This window comes from Arabidopsis thaliana, chromosome 2 (genome assembly GCF_000001735.4).
Source record: "Arabidopsis thaliana chromosome 2, partial sequence".
Classification (NCBI taxonomy): Eukaryota; Viridiplantae; Streptophyta; class Magnoliopsida; order Brassicales; family Brassicaceae; genus Arabidopsis; species Arabidopsis thaliana.
Genome location: NC_003071.7, coordinates 12,557,948 through 12,578,508, shown reverse-complemented (window position 1 = coordinate 12,578,508; position 20,561 = coordinate 12,557,948). Strand labels below are relative to the sequence as shown.

The following is a 20,561-nucleotide window of genomic DNA, read 5'->3' as shown; positions in this document are numbered from 1 at the left end:
TTGGGTTCAGTATAGATTTTTTTTTTTTTTTGTTAAAGGGATTAGTTTAGATTTTGGATTGGATTCACCTGGTTAATTTAAAAGAAGGGTATATGCACTAGATGACCATGAAATCAATAATAATATAGAAACTAACTATGAGTCTATAGTGTCTGTCGGAGACGTATCTGAAATTACCCGCAACCCCCTATAACTGTGTTCTTGGTTAGGGGACATATAGGTGTATAGGCGTATGATTGCAGAAATTTGAATTTTGAAAACCTTGGTAAGAGCAATGCTGTATGTGGACGCAAACGATATAGATTTTAATTTCGAGAAATCGATTTATTATCGAATTTTTTGAAATATCAGGAGCTCCAAAAAAAAACCTAGCGCCGCTTCATTTGCTGGTTTTCCGAGAGGAAACGTCTTCCGTTCTCTACCCATAGATTCTGCAAACTCTCCGAATATCTATTTCAAATCTATATTGTTTCTCATACATATCGTTTCTTTAGATTCAATCTCGCAGTTAGGCAATCAATTCCATCGGGCTACAGGTAATTTCACAAATATATGCGGTTTAAGCTATTCAACGTTCTCGATCGCCATCAACTTCTTTATTTCTCCAATCTATATTCCGATTAACTGAAATCTTAGGTACATACTGTTTCTGATTTATAAACTTCTATTTTGTGCAGAAAAGGGTTCGACTTGTAGATGATGAACAACTCTTTACCCCGTCGATTGTTTAGGTCTGGATCCGAGCCCAACGGTGAGAGAGTGCAGTCCTACAGTGAACTGTCTTTGATAGATGACATCGCTAACGCGTTAGATGCGGAGGACATGAAAATTCTCCGGGAATCTCAGTTTGGGAAATTATTTGATTTCTCCGAAAGCGCCGCGTATTCTGGGAAGCTTATTCACTTTTTGCTAACGAGGCAGCTTGTTGTTAGGAAGAAACAAGAAATTTGGGTAATTTTCTCTGGATCCCCTGTTCGGTTTTCCATTTCTGAGTTTCAAAATGTTACCGGTTTGAACTGCGACAAACCGCCTCGTATGAAAGAGAGGAAAGGGAAACGAAAATTGGCGCCTGGCAAGTATTGGTACAGCCTATTTGACCGCAGTGATGTATCTGTTGAGTGGGTTGTTGGCAGGCTGAAGAAGCGAGTGGTTCAAGATCAAGGAATTCGTTTACGTTACGCTGTGCTGGCCTTGATTGATGGCGTTTTATGCCCAACCTCGGGTAGAAGTAAAATCTCTCCGGTCCATGCGGACATGGCAGAAAATTTAGACATGTTTCTAAATTTTCCTTGGGGGACTATGTCATTCCTAATGACGTTGAAGAGTGTTACTGCAAGGGGAGCTGATAAACTTATGCGGAAATCTATCACCGTTCAAGGTTTCCCACACGCACTCCAACTTTTGCTACTGCAAAGTGTTCCTCGAATCAGAGAATTGCAATTCCCTGAAGCCGTTGAAGATAGTGACTCAGAAATGGAGGAAACAGATACGGAAATTGAGCGCTTATGGAGTTTGAAGTTGGATCTTGTTTGGAAAGTCGACCGGCAGTCTCAGGTGAGCAATGCATCTCTGCTCTCGTAAATTAATTTTCATATGCTCGTTTTTATCATGAAAACCTCTTCTTTTCCTATCAAAAACATACAATTATAGATTCATATCATTCTGTGTAAACGTGTAGCATGTGGCTTAGGTTTTTAATATGTGTTGATTTACTATTTGTTATTTATATCATGATTTCTGTATAAATTGTATGGTTTTAAATCTGATCACAGTTTCTTTAGAATAATCATAACATGGCTGTAAATGTGTAGCATGTGGTTAAGTTTTTTTTTAATATGTGCTGATTTACTATTTATTATTTATATCATGATTTATGCAAAAACTGCATGGTTTTAAATATGATCACAGTTCTTTTTAATAACCATACCCTGTTACCTTAGTAAGTCACGTATGGCGGTATGCATTACAACATCTGGTTATATGATGAAATAACATGTTGTTTTTAAGGAGCACATGGGTACATAATCTATATTTCACTGTTAGTAACAGTATAAATACTTTTAGTACATGTAATAAAACATAATATCATGTGGCTAAAGTCTAACTCTTTGTTTTTCAGATTAAAGTCGTTTCTATTTGGAGTGGAACACCGACTGGTGACGCTTTCAAGTCAGGTTGGGTCGAGGACGAAGAAGATCTATCTGTTGACTACATGTTGCAACTAATAAAAGAGGAGCACATATTCAAGGGGTCCATGTTTTCAGGTGGTGTTGTCCCTGATTCGCTACCCGATGAAAGGAATGACAACAGTGATGTATGTAGCACTTATGATTGTGTTGATGAGGATACCATACAACCTGATGCTTCCTTGCCTGGCTCTTCTAAACCCCGTAAAACTAAAGGGCAGGTTCACATACCAGATTCGATTAAAAATTACATTGACATGAAAGACAAGCGTATGGAGTCGCGTATGTTGAAGGCTATAGCTGATTCAGAGGCTAGATTGAGCAGCTTGTTGAGGGAAAGCCATGGCAGGAAGAATAAGCGTCACAGTGGTCCTAAGTCAAGAGATGTGGGTGAGGGATTAGGTGGGAAGAAGGGATCCTCCCTTGTTGTTTTGGATAATGGCAGGGTAGCCCAGTCGAAGGAGAACAGTGGTTCTGGATTTATTGATCAAGTCTTAGGTGAAGTGATGCATGATATTAACGACGCAGAACCTACACAGACTACAACCCCCATAGGTCGCTTATCCCCACCGACTAGGCCTGGATTGCGTAGTTCTCTGGTATACGTTTAACAGTTTTGTAAATATTCTGTATTTTATGAGAGTTCTTCCTAATTCAAGTATTGTTTTCATAACAAACAGAAACGGAAGAGAGGCAACAATGGCCCAACAGCAGCCACCATCCTGACGCCAGCAGTAGACAACAGTTCAGCTGAAAAGTCTGTTTCTGCTGATAAACATGTATCCCCTGAAGCTGTCAATATCAACAAAGTTGGAGGGGTGGTGACTGATACCACTGAGGATGAGTCAGCTAGAGATGGGATTCATGACATTGGCTCTTCCACTCTGCCGGCTAAAGAATTAGACGATATGTTTGCGGAAAAGTCTGTTTCTGGTGATAAAACTGTATCCCATCAAGATAATATCTTGGTTGATGCCCCCGGTGATGGGATAGGTTGAGAGGGCCTTGATGATATCCAAACTAGCCCTGATAAACCTATTCCAGCTGCAGCGAGTCATACTCAGTGTTTGCTTCCTCCTCCCACAGACGTCAATGAGTTCTTTGAATCTGAGCCCAGCCTCCCTGATCCATATGTGGTGCTTGTTGACATGGATGGTGTTGCATACAATGTAGGTCAGCCAGAGTTGCAGTACACCATCCCATGCATAGTGAGTTCAAACCTTCTCATATAGTTTTTATGTTTTTTTTTTTCCGTGTATTGGCTCTAACGTCTGTTGTTTGCCTTGCAGATAGAGTCTGATTTGACTGCCCAATGTAAGTCAACCCCCGGGCCAATGGTTGATGACGGTGCTTCAGATAAAGATGGAGAAGGACTTGCTGACCCACCTGCTACAGCCGATAATGTTAGATCATATAATTCATTATTTTTTACTCTCGTTACCACTAACAAACTAATTACATGCAACTGTTTCTTATTTTAGGCCAATTTAAGCCAAATGCCGATGATATCTGAACCGTCCCTGCCAGCCCCAACAAATGATATTGTGGACCCTGATGGCAAGGTTGCATAAATGCGTTTAGCTAGTGTTAAATATGGATTTCATAGTTTTGTGTTAGGTCTAGTTTGGGTGCATGAATGGTTAAGATATTGTTAAATATGGATTTCGTAGTTTTGTGGTAGGTCAAGTTTACTTATTCATGGTTTTTAAAAACAAAACACTGGTTTAATATGCACACGGTTATATTTTGCGATACATCATGTATTTTCAGCATGGTTCAGGGTTTTACCTAATATAACAAAAAAATATTTAAAAAGTTTTGTCATATTGTAAGTGTTTTGCCCGTACAAACATCAAGGTTTTAGAACAAATTACATGCCATTAAGTTTAACACAGAATGTTTAGGATTATGCAAACTCTAATTTCCTGATTATTAAGATAACATCTGATTTTCTAATCACGTTTACGTTGCTCACAGCTCCAACATGAATCCGTAATAGCCTCTTCCACAAGCGGTAGGTCTGTTACTTTTGGGCATGATGTTAGCCGTAAGAACAAGATAAATCGCTTATATGGCATGTCTGGGTATTAATTCCAACCTTATGCTATTTTATTTTGTTTGACTCATATTACTTAAAACTTATGCATATGGCTGTTATTAGGGACATTGATTTTGGGGCTTGTCGAACACTTTCCGCCATTGAGTTGCGTGAGATTGTTGAGTTCAAGACCGTTGTACCCAAAATGGTATGATAAATATCATGTGGGTAAAAAAGATTACATAGTGCTCTATAAACATAGGGTTTGCCTTAAACACCTAATATGCGTTCTACTCTATTTACAGGTTATGGACATCTTCATTAATAGCATAAGGATTAACTGGTGTGCAAATAATATCATTGAAAAGCACCAAGCCGTTTCATTCATTGATTCAACATTTGTGGTTGAATTATCCAAGCATTACCCAAAATTCGTCAAGTCTGCTGATAAGGGAATGTATGGGTTTGATCACGACCTACTTGAATGTACCCCTACAGGTTCTGCTGTGGTCTACATTCCATTTCTCATTGATTTACAGCATTGGGTAGGGCTTTGTGTTGATATGAGTGCAAGGATCATTAGCGTCCTCGACTGCTATACAGGATTATGGCGTGAAACAAAATTGAAGAAAGTGCTTTTGCCCCTTGCTGAAATGTTACCATATCTATTTCGATTTGCTATTAAAATGGCTGGGGAAAAGAAACTTCGTTTGAAATCTCTTGCGGTTCACAGAGAAAATGATATTCCACAGGCAGATTCTGTAAAATATTCTGGAGTCATGGCAGCTCGTTTAATTGAAGCCCATGCCAATGGTGGGATTCAGGCTTGCAAAGAAGTGAAGCATGCTGATGTGGTGACTGCTGCTAACAAATATTTCATTGCCGGTTTTGAATTAGCTAATGGGATTGTCTGACCCAAATGTTCTAGTGTGTTTACCTTCTATTACCTGACTCTGTAATATATTAGACACCTAACAGTTGAGTACCTAATGTTCTTTCTATGCACCTGTTTTGTGTAGTAAACATATGTCACTGCAATTCTAATATGTACCGTGCGTTTTATATTTACCTCATGATTCGTTTAAATATAGATGCATTCTAACTGTGGCTTAGTTGATATTTAGGACTTACCCGGTTGTAAACTTTGCAATAATAATGACCCGTTTAAAAATATTTTGGATTATACACCTTAGACAGATTAACATGATCAAAAAGTCAATATAAAACATGTAATATAGGTACATATCACGCCATTTTAATGTAATATCGTTATTTGACACCATTATCATAACGACTAACACATTAGACATAAAACATGTACTTTTTACAAACAGAATGTGATTTATAGATGCTACGCGGGTTAATATAAAATAACAGCATATTATTTTAAAGGATGCTTCCCTTCTGGTTACGAGATTTCCACGTTGGGTGCAGCTTGTACCATCTAACATCGCCGACAGAATTCTTTTGAACAAAAGAAAATGTAGCACTCTTCGCATCTATTATATATGTTGTGGATTGATACACATGGAGGATGGGCCCCATTCCATGTAAGCTTGTAAGCTGTACCATGGCGCACAGCCATTCGTTCATAAGCTGAAAATAAAGAATCACCCATAGCTAATACTTCGGCCCAAGGTAGGGCAAACAGTTGTTCAGTGAAAAATTCACCTAGCTCCTTCTCACCACCACAAATAGACAACATAGCCATAACAAACAGCGCCTCATCTACCTTGTTTACAGCTTTAAAAATGTGTTTTTTTGCCATGACTAAATCTTTCTCCCAACAAGCATACCTTAGCCCTTCAAGATAATGTGCTTCCGGGTTATTTGCCTCCAATGCGTCGTCAAATTGTTTTCTGAACAGCCCACCCACCCGCATGAGTACTGGATTCTGACGATACTGTCTCATTTCTACCCTTGCAAGCATGTGTAAGTAGGCCGAAGGACGTTTTATTATTGACGGAGATGTTGATAGCCAATATGTATATATAGTCCAATATTGTTAGTGTATATATTCACTCATTTATGTGGCGTAGTTGGGGGGTGAAATGTGTGGTGCAGAAGCACTTATTGGGTTCTGAGAAAATAGTCGAAGTGGCATAAGGAATCCTATGTGGAACTGTTCAACTCTCGGTGCCCGGTTTTACCTCACGCAATTGCTAAACATCACATGTGGTTTTCTCGAATAGCATCTTATTTTGATTTATGGTTGGAATGATTTCATCTTGTTGGAATCCTTGACATAAAATGTCAGTTCATGATGGCTGAACATTTTTATGGACTTTAATTTGCCAGTAATGGTGCTATATCTATTCGTTATATTTGTTTCATATATTTCCTCATTTAACCCCTTGTCTGTGGATCTGAATTTTACATTACACCACGTATTAATAATTAAACACTCGCGTCTTTACTTAATATCATGAGTCTGTTTACAAAAGGGGGAACATAAAGTTTTTTTCTACACAAAAGCCAAAAAACAGAACATTATCCTTTGTCCGTAGAAGGTGGTCTTCTATACGGCACTTACTGGAATTGGGGTCCCTTGATTGCATTCTCAACGTAGCTTTTAGTTGCCACCCTAATTGCCACATCTAATTGCTAATATGTACATTATACCAAGTGACCCTTCCTTTTACATAATATCCATATGTGATGGACTTCCCCTTGCTTATATAACACAACATATAACTCATGAAGAAGACGCGAGACACAACACCCCCTGCAGATGATATTATAAAAATTGTATGAACGTTGTTTCTATCTATAGCATGATACGGTATAAAATAACATTGTACCTTTATATGGGCATTTTGCACGTGGCGCGATTATGGCCGGCGCCTGTGCAACGAGAACAACGTGTTACTTGTCGCTGGGGACACTGAGATGAAGATTGAGCAATTGTTAGGAATTTAAAACACTAAGGGTGTTACAGTAAATTCCAAATGTATAACGTTTACCGTGAATTCCCCCCTTGAAGTAATTCTTTTCTTTTTCGGCCGTCCCGATGGACGGCGCGTGGCTGGCGGGAAGAGGCGGAGAGAGGCTATTGGTTCAGGTAAAGCGAAAACGTCACCAACCTCGGGTACAGGTTTTATGGTACCTAGGTAAGACATTCTCCAGCTTTCAACAGAATATTCCGGCGCCATCAGTCCTTGTATTGGAACGCCTTCAGCCACTGCAGCCGCTATTGCGTGGGGGCAAGGCAAGTGAAGCAAATCAAATGCTCTACAGGAGCATGTGCGTTCCATAAGCTTCACGTGGTAGACACTTGCGCCTTCCTCCCTTATCTCGTAATCGTACCTGTCAAGGCGATGAACCGCAAATCGGACTGATTTTTCAAAGTTACGATGAACAACTTCTCTCATCTTTGGTGGTAGAGGCGATGCTTCGGTTCTAGCTGCCTCACGCCTCATAGCAAACCAGGAAATTAATGTGGTCCGAATGAACTCTAACAAGGAAATGATTGGTAGTTCACGGGCTTCTTTCAAGACTGCGTTCAAAGACTCCGCCACATTGCTAGTCATGACGTTGTATCTTTTCCCAAGGAAATAAGCGCGTGTCCAATGGCAAAAACCAACAGATTCCAAGTATCGTGCGCAAGCCGGATCTAGTCTTATCACCTCATTGAAATATGTATGAAATTCACAGATCCGGAAAGCCCTCGCAGCTCTTGACACGTGGAACAGCAAGTGTTTCTTCTTATATGAGGTCGCTATGTTTCGTTGCAGATGAACAATACATGCCCCGTGCTTAGCCTTTGGGTAGACCTGCATGTTAACATGTGTTATACGTATATAGCAGGGCATATTGGTAGATAGCATGTGTTCTAAAATAAATAAGAGCCATATGCTGTATATAACATGTAACATTTAAAATTATCAATTTTAAGGATTACCCTTCGAAGACCGGTATAAATGGAGGAATGTCTGTCTGAGACGAAGGTCAGGTTATCTCCATCCGGTATAGCGGTGCTCAAAACACGGAAAAACCATTCCCATGCGTCATCGTTTTCGCTATCGACCACGCCAAACGCTATGGGAAAAACCTGGAAATTAGCGTCTTGGCCGCTGGCGGTTAGGAGGCATCCACCGTATTTGCCTTTCAGGTGGGCACCGTCAATAACAATGACTCGTTTCATGCAAGAGAAACCTTGAATCGATGCGGCGAATGCTAAGAACATGTACTTAAACCGGTGATTACCCTTTCCATCAACCTCTGTCTTTAGATCAACAATTGAACCTGGATTAGCCTCGCGCAGCACATGTAGGTAGGCTGGCAACAGAGTGAAACTATTCGCAGCTGATCCTTGTGCACTATCCATCGCAATTTCTCTTGATTTCCATGCCTTCCAATAGGAAATTCTAACTGAGTAATCGGTCAATAGGATGCGTTGAAGGTCAATAGCCCTTGGCCCCCGACTGTTGCCCGCATATTTAGACTGAATTATGCTGCCTATGACCCGCGTTGTTGCTGCTCTGTGGTAATTACTCCTTTCTTCTACAGTGCAAGTGTGCTCGAGATTAGCACTTCGAATTTGGTAATTGTCAGAATCCTCCAGCTTGACGATGTATACACGCCAAGGGCATGTTTCAGAAATGCAGGTTAAAGTCATTAGTTTCTTGCAGGAACGATCACGACGGAAATGGAACCGTCTATTAAGTGCGTGAACTGCTAATTTGACATTGCAATCCTGTTTATTTTTGAATACCCGGCCAACAAACAGTTCATCACCTTCGTAGACCACATCCCGAATTGCTAATTCCATTCCGACGCGGCCTACACAACAATAAAGTTCGTGTGTTATTTACACTGTACACATGTTGTGAATGTAGAAAGCATGTATTTGTATGACTAAATAGTAACACTTTGACCAACATAATATCTATATCCCATGATGTTCAATATTAAAGCATGTTACTCTATATTTTGATTAGGGATATCTCAGGGATATCAACGTAAATTGAAACCATGTGTTGGTTTGTAAGCATATCATTATATTACATGATATTAAATACAATTTGTTATTTAAACTAAACAAATATGATGTGGATATTAAGATTGTATTCGTACGACTAATCAGGAATTCAGCGAAATTAAATTTTTATTGCATGGTATTTATACGAATAACATGTTACTCTATATGACGGTTATTATTAGAACACTCTTGCAATATGTGTTGTTCTTAAAAACAACATGCTATGTAATTGGTACCTTCTTCCCCTTGTTCGTCTAGGGTTGGCGCTGCATCCCTGTTGAAAGATGCGAAGTTAAGGCACATGTCTTCAAGAGCCTTATGCAGAGGTACCGCGAGATCCAAGTGTACACCTAGAGGTTCCACCAAGTTAGTTGCGGAAGGCCCAAAAAAATTGCACTCCTTAATTGTCTCGCCCCCGGGATAGTCGTTTTCGTCGTTGTACGCTTCCCCTTCACTGAGAGAGTCGTAAGATTCAGTGGCTAAATTAATTGACGGTAACCCCAGATTTTTAAGTAAATCTGCCTCAACAACAGTTGAGTCTTCTTCCTGCGTAAATAGATGTCTTAGTACTGTAATGGTATATTCGAGTGGCTGAATTTAATAAACGCAGAATATTTTACCTGATCTCCATCTTCAGTCGCTGTGTCCATACTTTCAGTCGTTAACATCGGGGAAGCTGCCTCAACAGCTGGTCTCACAGGGTGTTGTTGTACGTTGGTAGAAGAGTCTCCAACGTTTTGACCTTCTGTTTCCGTTGAACGCATCCAGCGGAGGACCGCCTCGTCATCCATAAGCCTTTTCCACACAACGGACTCGTAGTTAGGTGATCGTTCAGCGTTGACGTATAAAGGTGATTTGCCTTTATCTGCAAATCCGTAACTTGAAGTCTGACTTGTTCCACCATCTTCGGAACCATCATCCACCGTTTGCTTGGAGACAAACAAACTCAAGTCCTCCAACTCAAAACGCATAGCTAGAAACACTCCCATTGTCTCCTCTGAAGTTATGCTTACTGGCTTCGTGCGCCCACCAAAGGTAGTTTCCATGTCCATCCAATCAGGCCATTGGTAAGTCAGGTGTAGTGGGCCTTCAACGTATTCCTGTCCGTACGCTTCTCTAACAAGCTGGCGCACAGATGCTAACTTCTCCCCTTCCCCAATGCTCAACCTCCTCACTGCATTATTGTGATTGGATATGAATAACCATGTTCCATCAGCTCCGATTGCCCAGGAGCCACTCACCGTCCTGACATAACGATCGTCGGTTATTTCGGTTATAACCACCATCGGTACCTACACATTAATAGAGTTGCATTAAATAGAGATAAATCAACCATGAGTTTTTTAAAAATAGCAACAAACCCGACCAAAAGAACATTCATTAATTGCATACCAAAACAGAAATGATCGAGTTCTTCGATGTTGTTGGATACGTAGTGTGTGCTTTATAGGAAGAAGTAGAGGTGTGAGAGATGATATCTTGCCATCTTTCTTCTTTTATAGAAAAGGTTAACTTTGTTTTTTAGGGCTACAGTAACTAAAGATATTTCTAGTAACAGTTGCTTAACCATTTGCAGCCACGCGAATTTCAAAACGGTATGATTTCCCTCCCAACACCCGAGGGAGGCGTGAAGCGACAATTCACGAATGTCAAATCGAAGTGGTAAGCGTTCTTTATTTGTATTGCATGTTATCGTCAAAATAACCAGGTGATTTACTTAGTCTTTGCTTTACACATTTTCGTGAACCGAGGTAGTATATCTTCTGCCCCCACTTGCCTATTCGTAATCTTGACGTCATTGACCAACGTGTCAACTTAACGACCTGCCATTCTGTAGCGTATAGCATAAGCACACAAACCTTGCTTTACACAATTAACCAATGTCAAATCGAAGTGTTAAGTGTTCTTTATTTGTATTGCATGTTATCGTCAAAATAACCAGGTGATTTACTTAGTCTTTGCTTTACACATTTTCGTGAACCGAGGTAGTATATCTTCTGCCCCCACTTGCCTATTCGTAATCTTGACGTCATTGACCAACGTGTCAACTTAACGACCTGCCATTCTGTAGCGTATAGCATAAGCACACAAACCTTGCTTTACACAATTAACCAATGTCAAATCGAAGTGTTAAGTGTTCTTTATTTGTATTGCATGTTATCGTCAAAATAACCATGTGATTTACTTAGTCTTTGCTTTACACATTTCCGTGAACCGAGGTATAGATTCAGTATATCTTCTGCCCCCACTTGCCTATTCGTAATCTTGACGTCATTGACCAACGTGTCAACTTATCGACCTGCCATTTTGTAGCGTATAGCATAAGCACACAAACCTTGTGTTAAAAAGTGCTACACTAAAGAAAAGGGTTTACACATACAACAATATATTACGTTGGAAGCTGTATATCCTCTGACGCCGCATTAAATGCGTCTGATACGTATCTCCATCTCTCTTTGCTCGCGCTTTTTATTGTCACATCCGGGAATTTTTCTAATAATTTTCTCTTATGTTTTCTTTCCAAGTTGCTCCGATATGATTATTGTGATTTTAAAACATCACATGTTGTTTCCGTAGTACTTGTGCTGTTTACCAAATCGTAGTACTTCTGCTGGTCATAGATTCAAGGTAAAAGCCCATTCACCTTGTTGAATAATCAATCCAGTACAATACTCACCCGAAAAAGTTACCAGCCCAATATCGTGGTATATACTCCATTTCAATACTAATTTTTTTGTTTTTTAATGATTATTTTTTTAAAAAAAAAATGAAATAAATCCTTTCATAGTACATGCTGCTGCAGTTGTAAATTGCATGTATTTTATGAAACGTTCAGTACAAACTTAGAAAGTTGTAGTAATGAAAGCTCTAAATTGAGATCTACACTCATAAATAGTTCATGCTTTATTTAGTAGTAACTGCATAAGTAATGCATGCTTTTTTTTTTTGATACGTTGTAATCATTGCCCTACAATCTCTAGCTCCCCTACATCTACAAGTCTGCTGTCGGGAATATGGTTTTGCCGCCCATCCGTAGAGGCTATATCGGATATTTCGCATGGTAAAAAAACGTTATATACCCAACTTTTCTGGGAGAAGGTCATTCTCTTAATAAGGATGTCAAATTTGGTCATTCAGTAAATTAACCCTTAAAAGAATGTATGATGTTGACTACTGAATCCACATATTTCTTAATGAAAGTTGAATTATAACTCTACGTACGTAAATGGAATTATCAATAGGAACAAAACTACAAAATGAATGGCTATGTCTTGATTTCTGTGTCTTCAAATTTAATTTCTTAAAATGAGCGTATTAGTTATATTTATAATTAAACTTCTTTATTTAACATTTTCATCCATTTTTACATCGGATCGGATAGTGGCTAATACCAAAGGCAACGTGTAAGAATGTGAACCGCAATAGCTCACCAGAAAGAACTAAGGTTAAAGCAGATTAGTGAAATGACCAAATATTTGCCAATTAAATTGAGTTGGGAGAGGTTTGGTCGACATTAATTATAAGGTTCACATTTATGTGTAATGTGTAGCATGTTTATGATTAATGTAAATGACAACATTGCCTAACAGTACAAAACTGAAAATTGGGATCACTCTCAAAAATAGTATTTTGTAGTTCGTTTTTATATTCAAATTATTATAACCTTCAACAAAAATTTGCTGGTTTTTTCTGCCTCACTCCAGTTCTCATCACAAGATCAAAATATGGATCAAAGGCCCGGCAAAATACTATACAAAATTTCAAATGATTTTTTTTTTATTTTTTTTTTTTATTTTTTACCCTAGAATTGGTTGTAAATACTTAACCTATATAAGAATGAACCCCCTAGATCACTTTTGTATAATTGAAACTAATTAATTATGGCATTGAGAACTATTCGTTTAATCAAAAGTTAAACAATCTGCTTGTACACTTCCCAGAAAGTTAATATTTTAAAGTATTCTCTATTCAAATATGAATGATATTTGTTCGTTGTTTTACAAAAAATAGTTTGTATTGTTAAAGAAAAACTAAGAAAATATATATGACTTAGTGCTGATTACACATTTCTTAATGAAAGTTGAGATTTTTTCGTTTATGTAATCTATGGAACTTTTATGTACATCATATGGAATTGAGAGATTTTCTCAAAAAGGTGTACATTTGTAGAAGATTTGCATGAAAACTTCTCTTAATTTTGTAGTATATATAATTATATATATTTTTTAATCAAACTCCGCAAGTTATAAGAACAAAACTATGAATTGAATGGTCAAGTCTTCTTTTTCTTCGTTTTCACTTTGAATTATTATTTTGATAGTTTATCCTTTATTTTGGTTAGTTTTTAATATGAATATTAACATTTAAAGTTCATTGTTTAGCAGTTTCAAGGAATGTTCATCCAATTTTTTATATTAGAGAAGAATATTTGAGGAAAGTCCGAATGAAATTTTCAAGGACAATAAGAAAAAGGTTTGTTTAGCAATTCATTGAAAGTCAAATACTCAACTTAAGTTGTATAACTTCTTAGTATAAACAACAAAATGGTTTGAATATGTAATGGTCAAGAGTTTTTGAAGCTATAAAATGGATAGCAATTAACAGATAAGTAACTTCAAACTCTAAAAACTCATCAACGATGATTACCTTCAAATCTATAGCTCTAACGATAATCTTCCTATCATATTTTGTTTCTTGTGTCTCAAGTCAACGAGAGACCAAGTTTCTTAACCATGGCTTCCTCGGGGCTAATCTCCTCAACTTCGGCTCCTCCAAGGTCTACCCAAGTGGCCTCTTGGAGTTGACAAACACTTCGATGAGGCAGATAGGTCAAGCTTTTCATGGCTTTCCCATCCCCTTGTCAAACCCTAACTCAACAAATTCGGTTTCTTTTTCCACAAGCTTCATCTTCGCCATCACTCAAGGAACCGGCGCACCAGGCCATGGCCTAGCTTTCGTCATTTCACCCTCGATGGACTTCAGTGGTGCTTTTCCCAGCAATTATCTGGGCCTCTTCAACACCTCCAACAATGGAAACTCCTTGAATCGAATTCTTGCAATTGAATTTGACACCGTGCAAGCGGTTGAGTTGAATGATATTGACGATAACCACGTAGGCATCGACCTAAATGGAGTGATCTCCATTGCGTCTGCACCGGCTGCATATTTTGATGACCGAGAGGCCAAGAACATAAGCTTGAGGCTGGCGAGTGGGAAACCAGTAAGAGTCTGGATCGAATACAACGCCACTGAGACAATGCTTAATGTCACATTGGCTCCTCTAGATCGTCCGAAGCCAAGTATACCTCTTCTCTCGAGAAAAATGAATCTTTCAGGGATTTTCTCCCAAGAACATCACGTTGGATTCTCTGCGTCCACGGGGACTGTAGCGAGCTCACATTTTGTTCTAGGTTGGAGCTTCAACATCGAAGGGAAAGAATCAGACTTTGATATCACGAAGCTTCCTTCTCTCCCAGATCCGCCACCAACATTGTCTCCATCCCCAAGTCCTCCGGTTTCAACCGAGAAGAAGTCGAACAACACGATGCTGATCATAATCGTCGCTGCATCAGCAACGGTTGCACTCATGATCCTAATCTTCTCAGGATTTTGGTTCTTACGTAGAGACAAAATATTCTTCATCGGAGGTGCAAGGAAATTCTCCTACCAGACGATATCGAACGCAACGGGAGGTTTCGACAATTCTAAACTCTTGGGAGAGAGAAACTCTGGAAGTTTCTACAAAGGACAGCTTGCTCCCACAGAGATAATTGCCGTAAAGAAGATTACTTGCACCACAAGGCAACAAAAGACAACCCTAATAGCCGAGATCGATGCGATCTCCAAGATTAAACAACGAAACCTAGTCAATCTACATGGTTACTGCAGCAAAGGAAAAGATATCTATCTTGTTTACGAGTATGTCCCCAATGGAAGCCTAGACCGGTTCTTGTTCAACAACGACCGACCAGTTCTCACCTGGTCAGATCGGTTCTGTATAATAAAGGGGATTGCAGCAGCACTTCAACACCTTCACGGTGAAGGTCAAAAACCTTTGATTCATGGAAACGTAAAAGCAAGCAACGTACTCTTAGACGAAGAGCTAAACGCTCGACTAGGCGACTATGGACAAGGAAGCAGACACAGCACCACAGGGCACGTTGCACCAGAACTAGTCAACACGGGAAAGGTAACACGTGACACAGATGTGTTTGCGTTTGGAGTGTTGATGATGGAGATCGTTTGTGGAAGGAAGGCCATAGAGCCGACTAAAGCACCAGAAGAGATAAGTTTGGTGAACTGGGTGCTTCAAGGGTTCAAGAAAGGTGATCTGTTAATGAGCTGCGACACAAGAATCAATAGAGAGAATTTGGTAGCTCGAGAAGTATTATTGGTTCTGAAAACAGGACTTCTCTGCGCCAACCGATCTCCAGAATCAAGGCCAATGATGAAAAATGTGTTTCGGTATCTCGAAGGAACTGAAGCTCTCCCTCATGATGACTACCTCTTCTATGGAGTCTAAAAAGTGATCTCACAAACGTGTCTGTATTTTGAATTGTGTGATTTCAAGATTGGACGAAGATGCATTAAGCATGATGATGTGAATAAAGCCTATAATTGTATTTTACTCCATTTGTAAATTTGAAAATAAGAATTTCTGGTTTTGAGAAATATTTTCTTGTTGTTAGGACAATCTGATCCTACTCTTCTGGGAAAATGATCATTACAAAATATATCTTTGATCTATTTAAAATCTAAATGATATTTTGTTATGTCAGTTTAGGATACATAGCTACGAAACTTATATCATGACTTCATCATATACAGGAATATTTTCCATGAAAACATCTCTTGGGTTTTTTTTGTTAGCTTATATTAACCTAAATGGTTTTTTAAAGCTTATGTTAACATAAAGGGACCACCCAATGCAAGAAACAATTTTGCTATCATAATTGTCACTTGTCCAATTTTGCTATCATAATTGTCACTTGTCCAATTTTGCTGCCACCAACAAACAGACCACATAAGAAAGTTTGGAACATGTAAGAAAAAACACAACATAAGATGATGTTCATAAATCTAGCAAGGGATAGTATCATAAAAGATGATGTTCAAATAACGCTGGACAAGGGACTTAGTGGCTAATGCCCTTCTTTGCTTTCAATGACTCGAGTGCTTTGTTTCGCAACTCAATTTCAAGCCTCTTTGGATCAGATTCCTCCCCTTTTTTAATCTTAGGACGGGCCTCAACTTCACCTTCTGAAGTATCAGAAAGCTCTTGTTTCTTATGCTTCTCCTTTCCACCACGACGTTCTTCCCTTTTACGATGTCTCTCCTCTCGCCTACGTTTCTTCTCCTCCTTTCTCGTTTTCTTCTCCTCCTTCCTCCTCCTTTTAGCCTCCTTCCTATCATCTACGTCGGAATCAGAACTGCCATTATCATCTGAAGATACTTCTTCCCTTGAAGACCTTTTATTCTTTCTTCTATTTTTATCCTTAATTTGATGTCTGATGGTATCCTTAGAATCACAGGAAAGGTTTGCATCCAGGTCGCTGTTATCCTCTTTCTCAACCTGCTCACTGTCTTTCACTTTACTAGAAACAGGCCGACTCCTTCCTTCTGAATTTTCTACTGGGGACATCTGTGAACCATGGTGTCTGTGAACAGATCGCTTCTCTGACAACTTATCACTGTTAAGAAGTTGAATAGACCAACATTTATCAGACCTTGATATTTGAAGTCAAACGAAAATCATTTGGAAAATGAAAAGAAACAAAATGCACCTCTTTCTCTCCTGCTCCTTATAATGTTCTACACGCCCAACTTCTAGCAACTTCTCTGGTAATTGTTTCCTCTTGTCAGTATCAGGCACTGAAGTTCTCTTTAACAGCTTGGAATTTTGAACCCTGTCACAATGCGAAAGCAGACAGAGGGTCAAGGAGTTAACAAGTACAGATAAGAAGAAGATTATAGTAAATGGAGTCATGAAGACCATACCTATCTTGTTCTTCAGATAGACGCCCAGGAGATCTTCTCTCTCTCTGATGTTTTCTTCCACGTGGAGAAGGAGATCTATGAAGAACAGGAGGTGATCGCGACCTAGAAGGAGATCTGCTCGAAGATGGAGACCGTCTCCTGCGTCTATCAGGTGATCGTGAAGCAGATGAAGATCTTCGACTTCGCCGGTTGACAGGTGTTGGTGATCTGCGCCGAACAGGAGAGCGCGCTTTCTGATGTCGAGATGAAGGAGAAGATTTACCTCGACCCCTAACAGGTGACATAGATCCATCTTGCTTGATATGTGAAGGGGAAGTATGGCGTCCACCTTGTGACAGGGAGACTCGCTCTTCGTCAGGTGTCAGTGACCTGCGTCTTCTAACAGGTGGAGATGGTAACACTTTTTTCCTACCAGGAGGGGACAATGAGCTGGGTGATGGTGATTCCAGGTGATTGGCTGCATGAGATCCTCCAATCCTCATTGGTGAAGGTAATCCTGCACGCCTAGGGGGTGGTGAAGGCAACCTTTGCGCAGGGGGTGGTGAAGGTAATCCTGCACGCCTAGGGGGTGGTGAAGGCAACCTTTGTGCAACGGGTGGTGAAGGCAATCTTTGCTCAATGGATGGTGAAGGCAATCTTGCCCCAGTGGGATCCCTGAGCCTAGCCACTGGTGACGGAGACCTCCCTGGTGAGTCAGACCTTCCCCGCTTAGCCAGCGGTGACCGTGACCTGTTACGCCTATAGAGTGGAGATGGAGACCTGTTACGCCTGTAGAGTGGAGATGGAGACCTACGCCGCCTAGCTGGCGGTGAAGGAGACCTACGCCGCCTAGCTGGCGGTGAAGGAGACCTACGCCGCCTAGCTGGCGGTGGAGAACGGTGACGCCTAGCAGGGGGCGATGGTGACCTGCGCTGCCTTGCAGGTGGTGTTGGAGACCTGTGCCGTCTAGCAGGTGGTGATGGTGACCTGCGCCGTCTAGCAGGTGGGGATGGTGACCTGCGCCGTCTAGCAGGTGGGGATGGAGAACGGCGACGTCTTGAAGGGGCTGGTGATTGACGGCGTCCCTCATGCGTAGGTCGCCTGTGACGTCTAATAGGTGACCGCGACCTGCTTCTGAAAGGAGAGTGTATCCTACGTCGCCGAGGAGACAGAGACCTACGCACGGAACGTGATCTGGATCTACGTCTTGAATTCGACAATCTTCGCTTTCTAGGTGAGATGGAGGCATCTGATGATTGAGATGTGCTCCTGGATTTCCGTTCGCTGTTATAAAAGTAGACAGCATTAGCAAAAACTGCACTAGGATTTACAGAAAATAATAGATACAGAACTAGCTAGCTACACATCACAGGCTACAATTTCTTTGGATTAAGAAAAACAATTGCAGAAGGCTACATACCCAGAATAACTTTTCGAGCCTGAATTTGTTTTGCTGATTGACCTAGAACGTGACCCTCTGTAAAGCAACCAATCAATATATACTTGCACATATAAGCAAATTGTATTAGAAAAAACAAAACTATTGAAGAGTCACCTAAGGGGTGAGCGGGATGCATCTCCGCGACGTGGAGGTATCAGATCCCTGCATCAAGTGGAGGCAATGTCAGAACCCACTTACATAATAATCTTGGCCACAAACAAATTCCTGGACCACCAGCAAACCAAATGCACATGCAAAGTACCAGTAGCATACCTAAAAATGCTAAAAGACTAGAAGACCCAGAACAGTCATTTATAGAAATACTTGAACAACTCATGCCCACGAGTTCTTATAGAGAAAATCAACGTACAAAGTTATGAGTAGACTAGAAGGATGAACTCAATCAATAATAAAGTACACAAGGGAATACAGCGATGAGTAGAGAGTAGCTATGAAATCATAGGCATTAAGAGAACTCTACCTTCTCCTTTCTTTTACACCATTCTTCTCGTCAGCCCTTCTCCCATCCTCTGGACGATCTCTTGAAGGTTTTGCATCCATGCCATTTGTCTCCTTATGTTCTACACCGCTGTCCTACAGTAGTTGAGGTAAAGCACATGAACCCTAATAATTGCAGAAGCTATCTGAATAACATGAAAGAACAGGCGAATGTTAAAACCAGAAGAGCATCTCTAAAGCTGAAACTCTAGCATGAATAAGAACGTCTTACTATTTTCCTCAATATATCGTGCTCAATGTTCTTCTTATCTCCCTCCCTCTTCTTCATTATTTCATTTGCTTCTTCCTGCCACATAAAGGATAATAATCATGAAACAGTAGGACAGAGACAAGTCGTTCACCAAACTAACTTCAGAATGAGTTCCCAAGAATACCTGTTTCTTCTTTGTTTCAGCAGCTCTAGCATCTAAAAACTGCTGTGGAACACCACTTGGATTATTCTGTGCGCTTAGAAGAAGTGTCCAAAGTTCTTTCATAAATTTGCCAGTATTTTTCTCCATGAATCCAGTTAGCGTTATCTGAATCTCCTTACCATTCACTACCTACATACATAGTGAACGTTCAATTACATATTAGTCCAACAAAAAAAAATCACTTGTATCAATGGCATGGGCTACGAAATCATACTACCCCTCTGTCACTTATTAACAGTCGAATAAAAAGCTCAGAAAAATAAAATCTCAGTAATGAGCTTACCTTCCCGTCAAGCAGACCATAGATAAAGTTAATCAGCACTTCATCTTCAATACCAAGAAGCTCAGTGACTCTAGTCGCAATCCAAGGTTTCATAACATCCATCTTCACTTTAGTGATATCCACCTAACACCAAGGCAAGTAGAAGACATCATTAAGCCCTCCCCAAACTTAATTTCATAGTAACATATGTATCGAATTATCTGGTAATCGAATCTCAATTAAGTAAATTCAAGCTACGAATTCACAAATCGTTAAAATGGACGAGTACACAAAGAGAAAACTCACCAGATTCTCTAACTCCGGAGCAAATTTCTGGCTTTTCATCAATTTAGCTTGCTTGTTAGAAAACCGAGTATCCTGCTCGGCGGAAGTACCCTAAAAGCTCAAAACAAAGAAGTTATTAAACCATGGGAACTTCAACAAAACTTTTGAATTGCATCGATCTGGATCTAAAAGATGAGAGATCAATTGAGAAAATTGATCGGAAAACTAACCCGGAAGAAACCGCCGGACATAGTTTAGGGTTTGTGGAAGCACTAGCTCGTCTCTAGAAGAAAGATCGAAGCTTGAGAGAGATTTGTGAGATTTAGATGTGAAAATGGGGCTTCCACAGAGATTTTGAAGAGTTTTTAACGAGCCCTAGCTATATCGGACTCACTTCATTTTGTTTTTCCATTGTTACCCTCAGAGGTTTTGAGAATTACGTTATTGCCATTTATTGGA

At 40.0% G+C, this 20,561-nt stretch overlaps 2 protein-coding genes and 2 pseudogenes across 5 annotated transcripts; 2 read left to right on the top strand and 2 right to left on the bottom strand.

Moving 5' to 3' along the window:
* Positions 1-696: 696 nt before the first annotated feature.
* Positions 697-5,138, top strand: AT2G29240 (annotated as a pseudogene; the record flags this gene model as incomplete). Its single annotated transcript has 9 exons — positions 697-1,554; positions 2,120-2,785; positions 2,867-3,167; positions 3,237-3,394; positions 3,476-3,589; positions 3,668-3,748; positions 4,164-4,270; positions 4,348-4,432; positions 4,530-5,138.
* Positions 5,139-7,027: 1,889 nt separating this feature from the next.
* AT2G29230 lies at positions 7,028-10,491 on the bottom strand (annotated as a pseudogene; the record flags this gene model as incomplete). Its single annotated transcript has 1 exon — positions 7,028-10,491.
* A 3,326-nt stretch (positions 10,492-13,817) lies between these two features.
* Positions 13,818-15,880, top strand: AT2G29220 (Concanavalin A-like lectin protein kinase family protein). The gene has a single exon (NM_128478.2). The coding sequence runs from the start codon at positions 13,845-13,847 to the stop codon at positions 15,726-15,728; it is 1,884 nt and encodes a 627-aa protein (NP_180485.1). The 5' UTR covers positions 13,818-13,844; the 3' UTR covers positions 15,729-15,880.
* Positions 15,881-16,141: 261 nt separating this feature from the next.
* Positions 16,142-20,530, bottom strand: AT2G29210 (splicing factor PWI domain-containing protein). Of its 2 annotated transcripts, NM_001336204.1 has the most exons (12): positions 20,333-20,458; positions 20,124-20,213; positions 19,839-19,961; positions 19,517-19,684; positions 19,354-19,428; positions 19,105-19,217; positions 18,738-18,785; positions 18,603-18,659; positions 17,786-18,466; positions 17,204-17,728; positions 16,990-17,112; positions 16,142-16,896 (listed from the first exon to the last, which is right to left on the bottom strand). In NM_001336204.1, exons 1-12 carry the CDS (start codon positions 20,351-20,353, stop codon positions 16,341-16,343), a joined length of 2,580 nt encoding a protein of 859 aa, NP_001324350.1. In that variant the 5' UTR covers positions 20,354-20,458; the 3' UTR covers positions 16,142-16,340. The 2 variants fall into 2 exon arrangements, with proteins under 2 accessions (NP_001324350.1, NP_180484.2); NM_128477.4 differs by having other exon boundaries at positions 17,204-18,466; positions 20,333-20,530.
* Between the last annotated feature and the right edge of the window lie 31 nt (positions 20,531-20,561).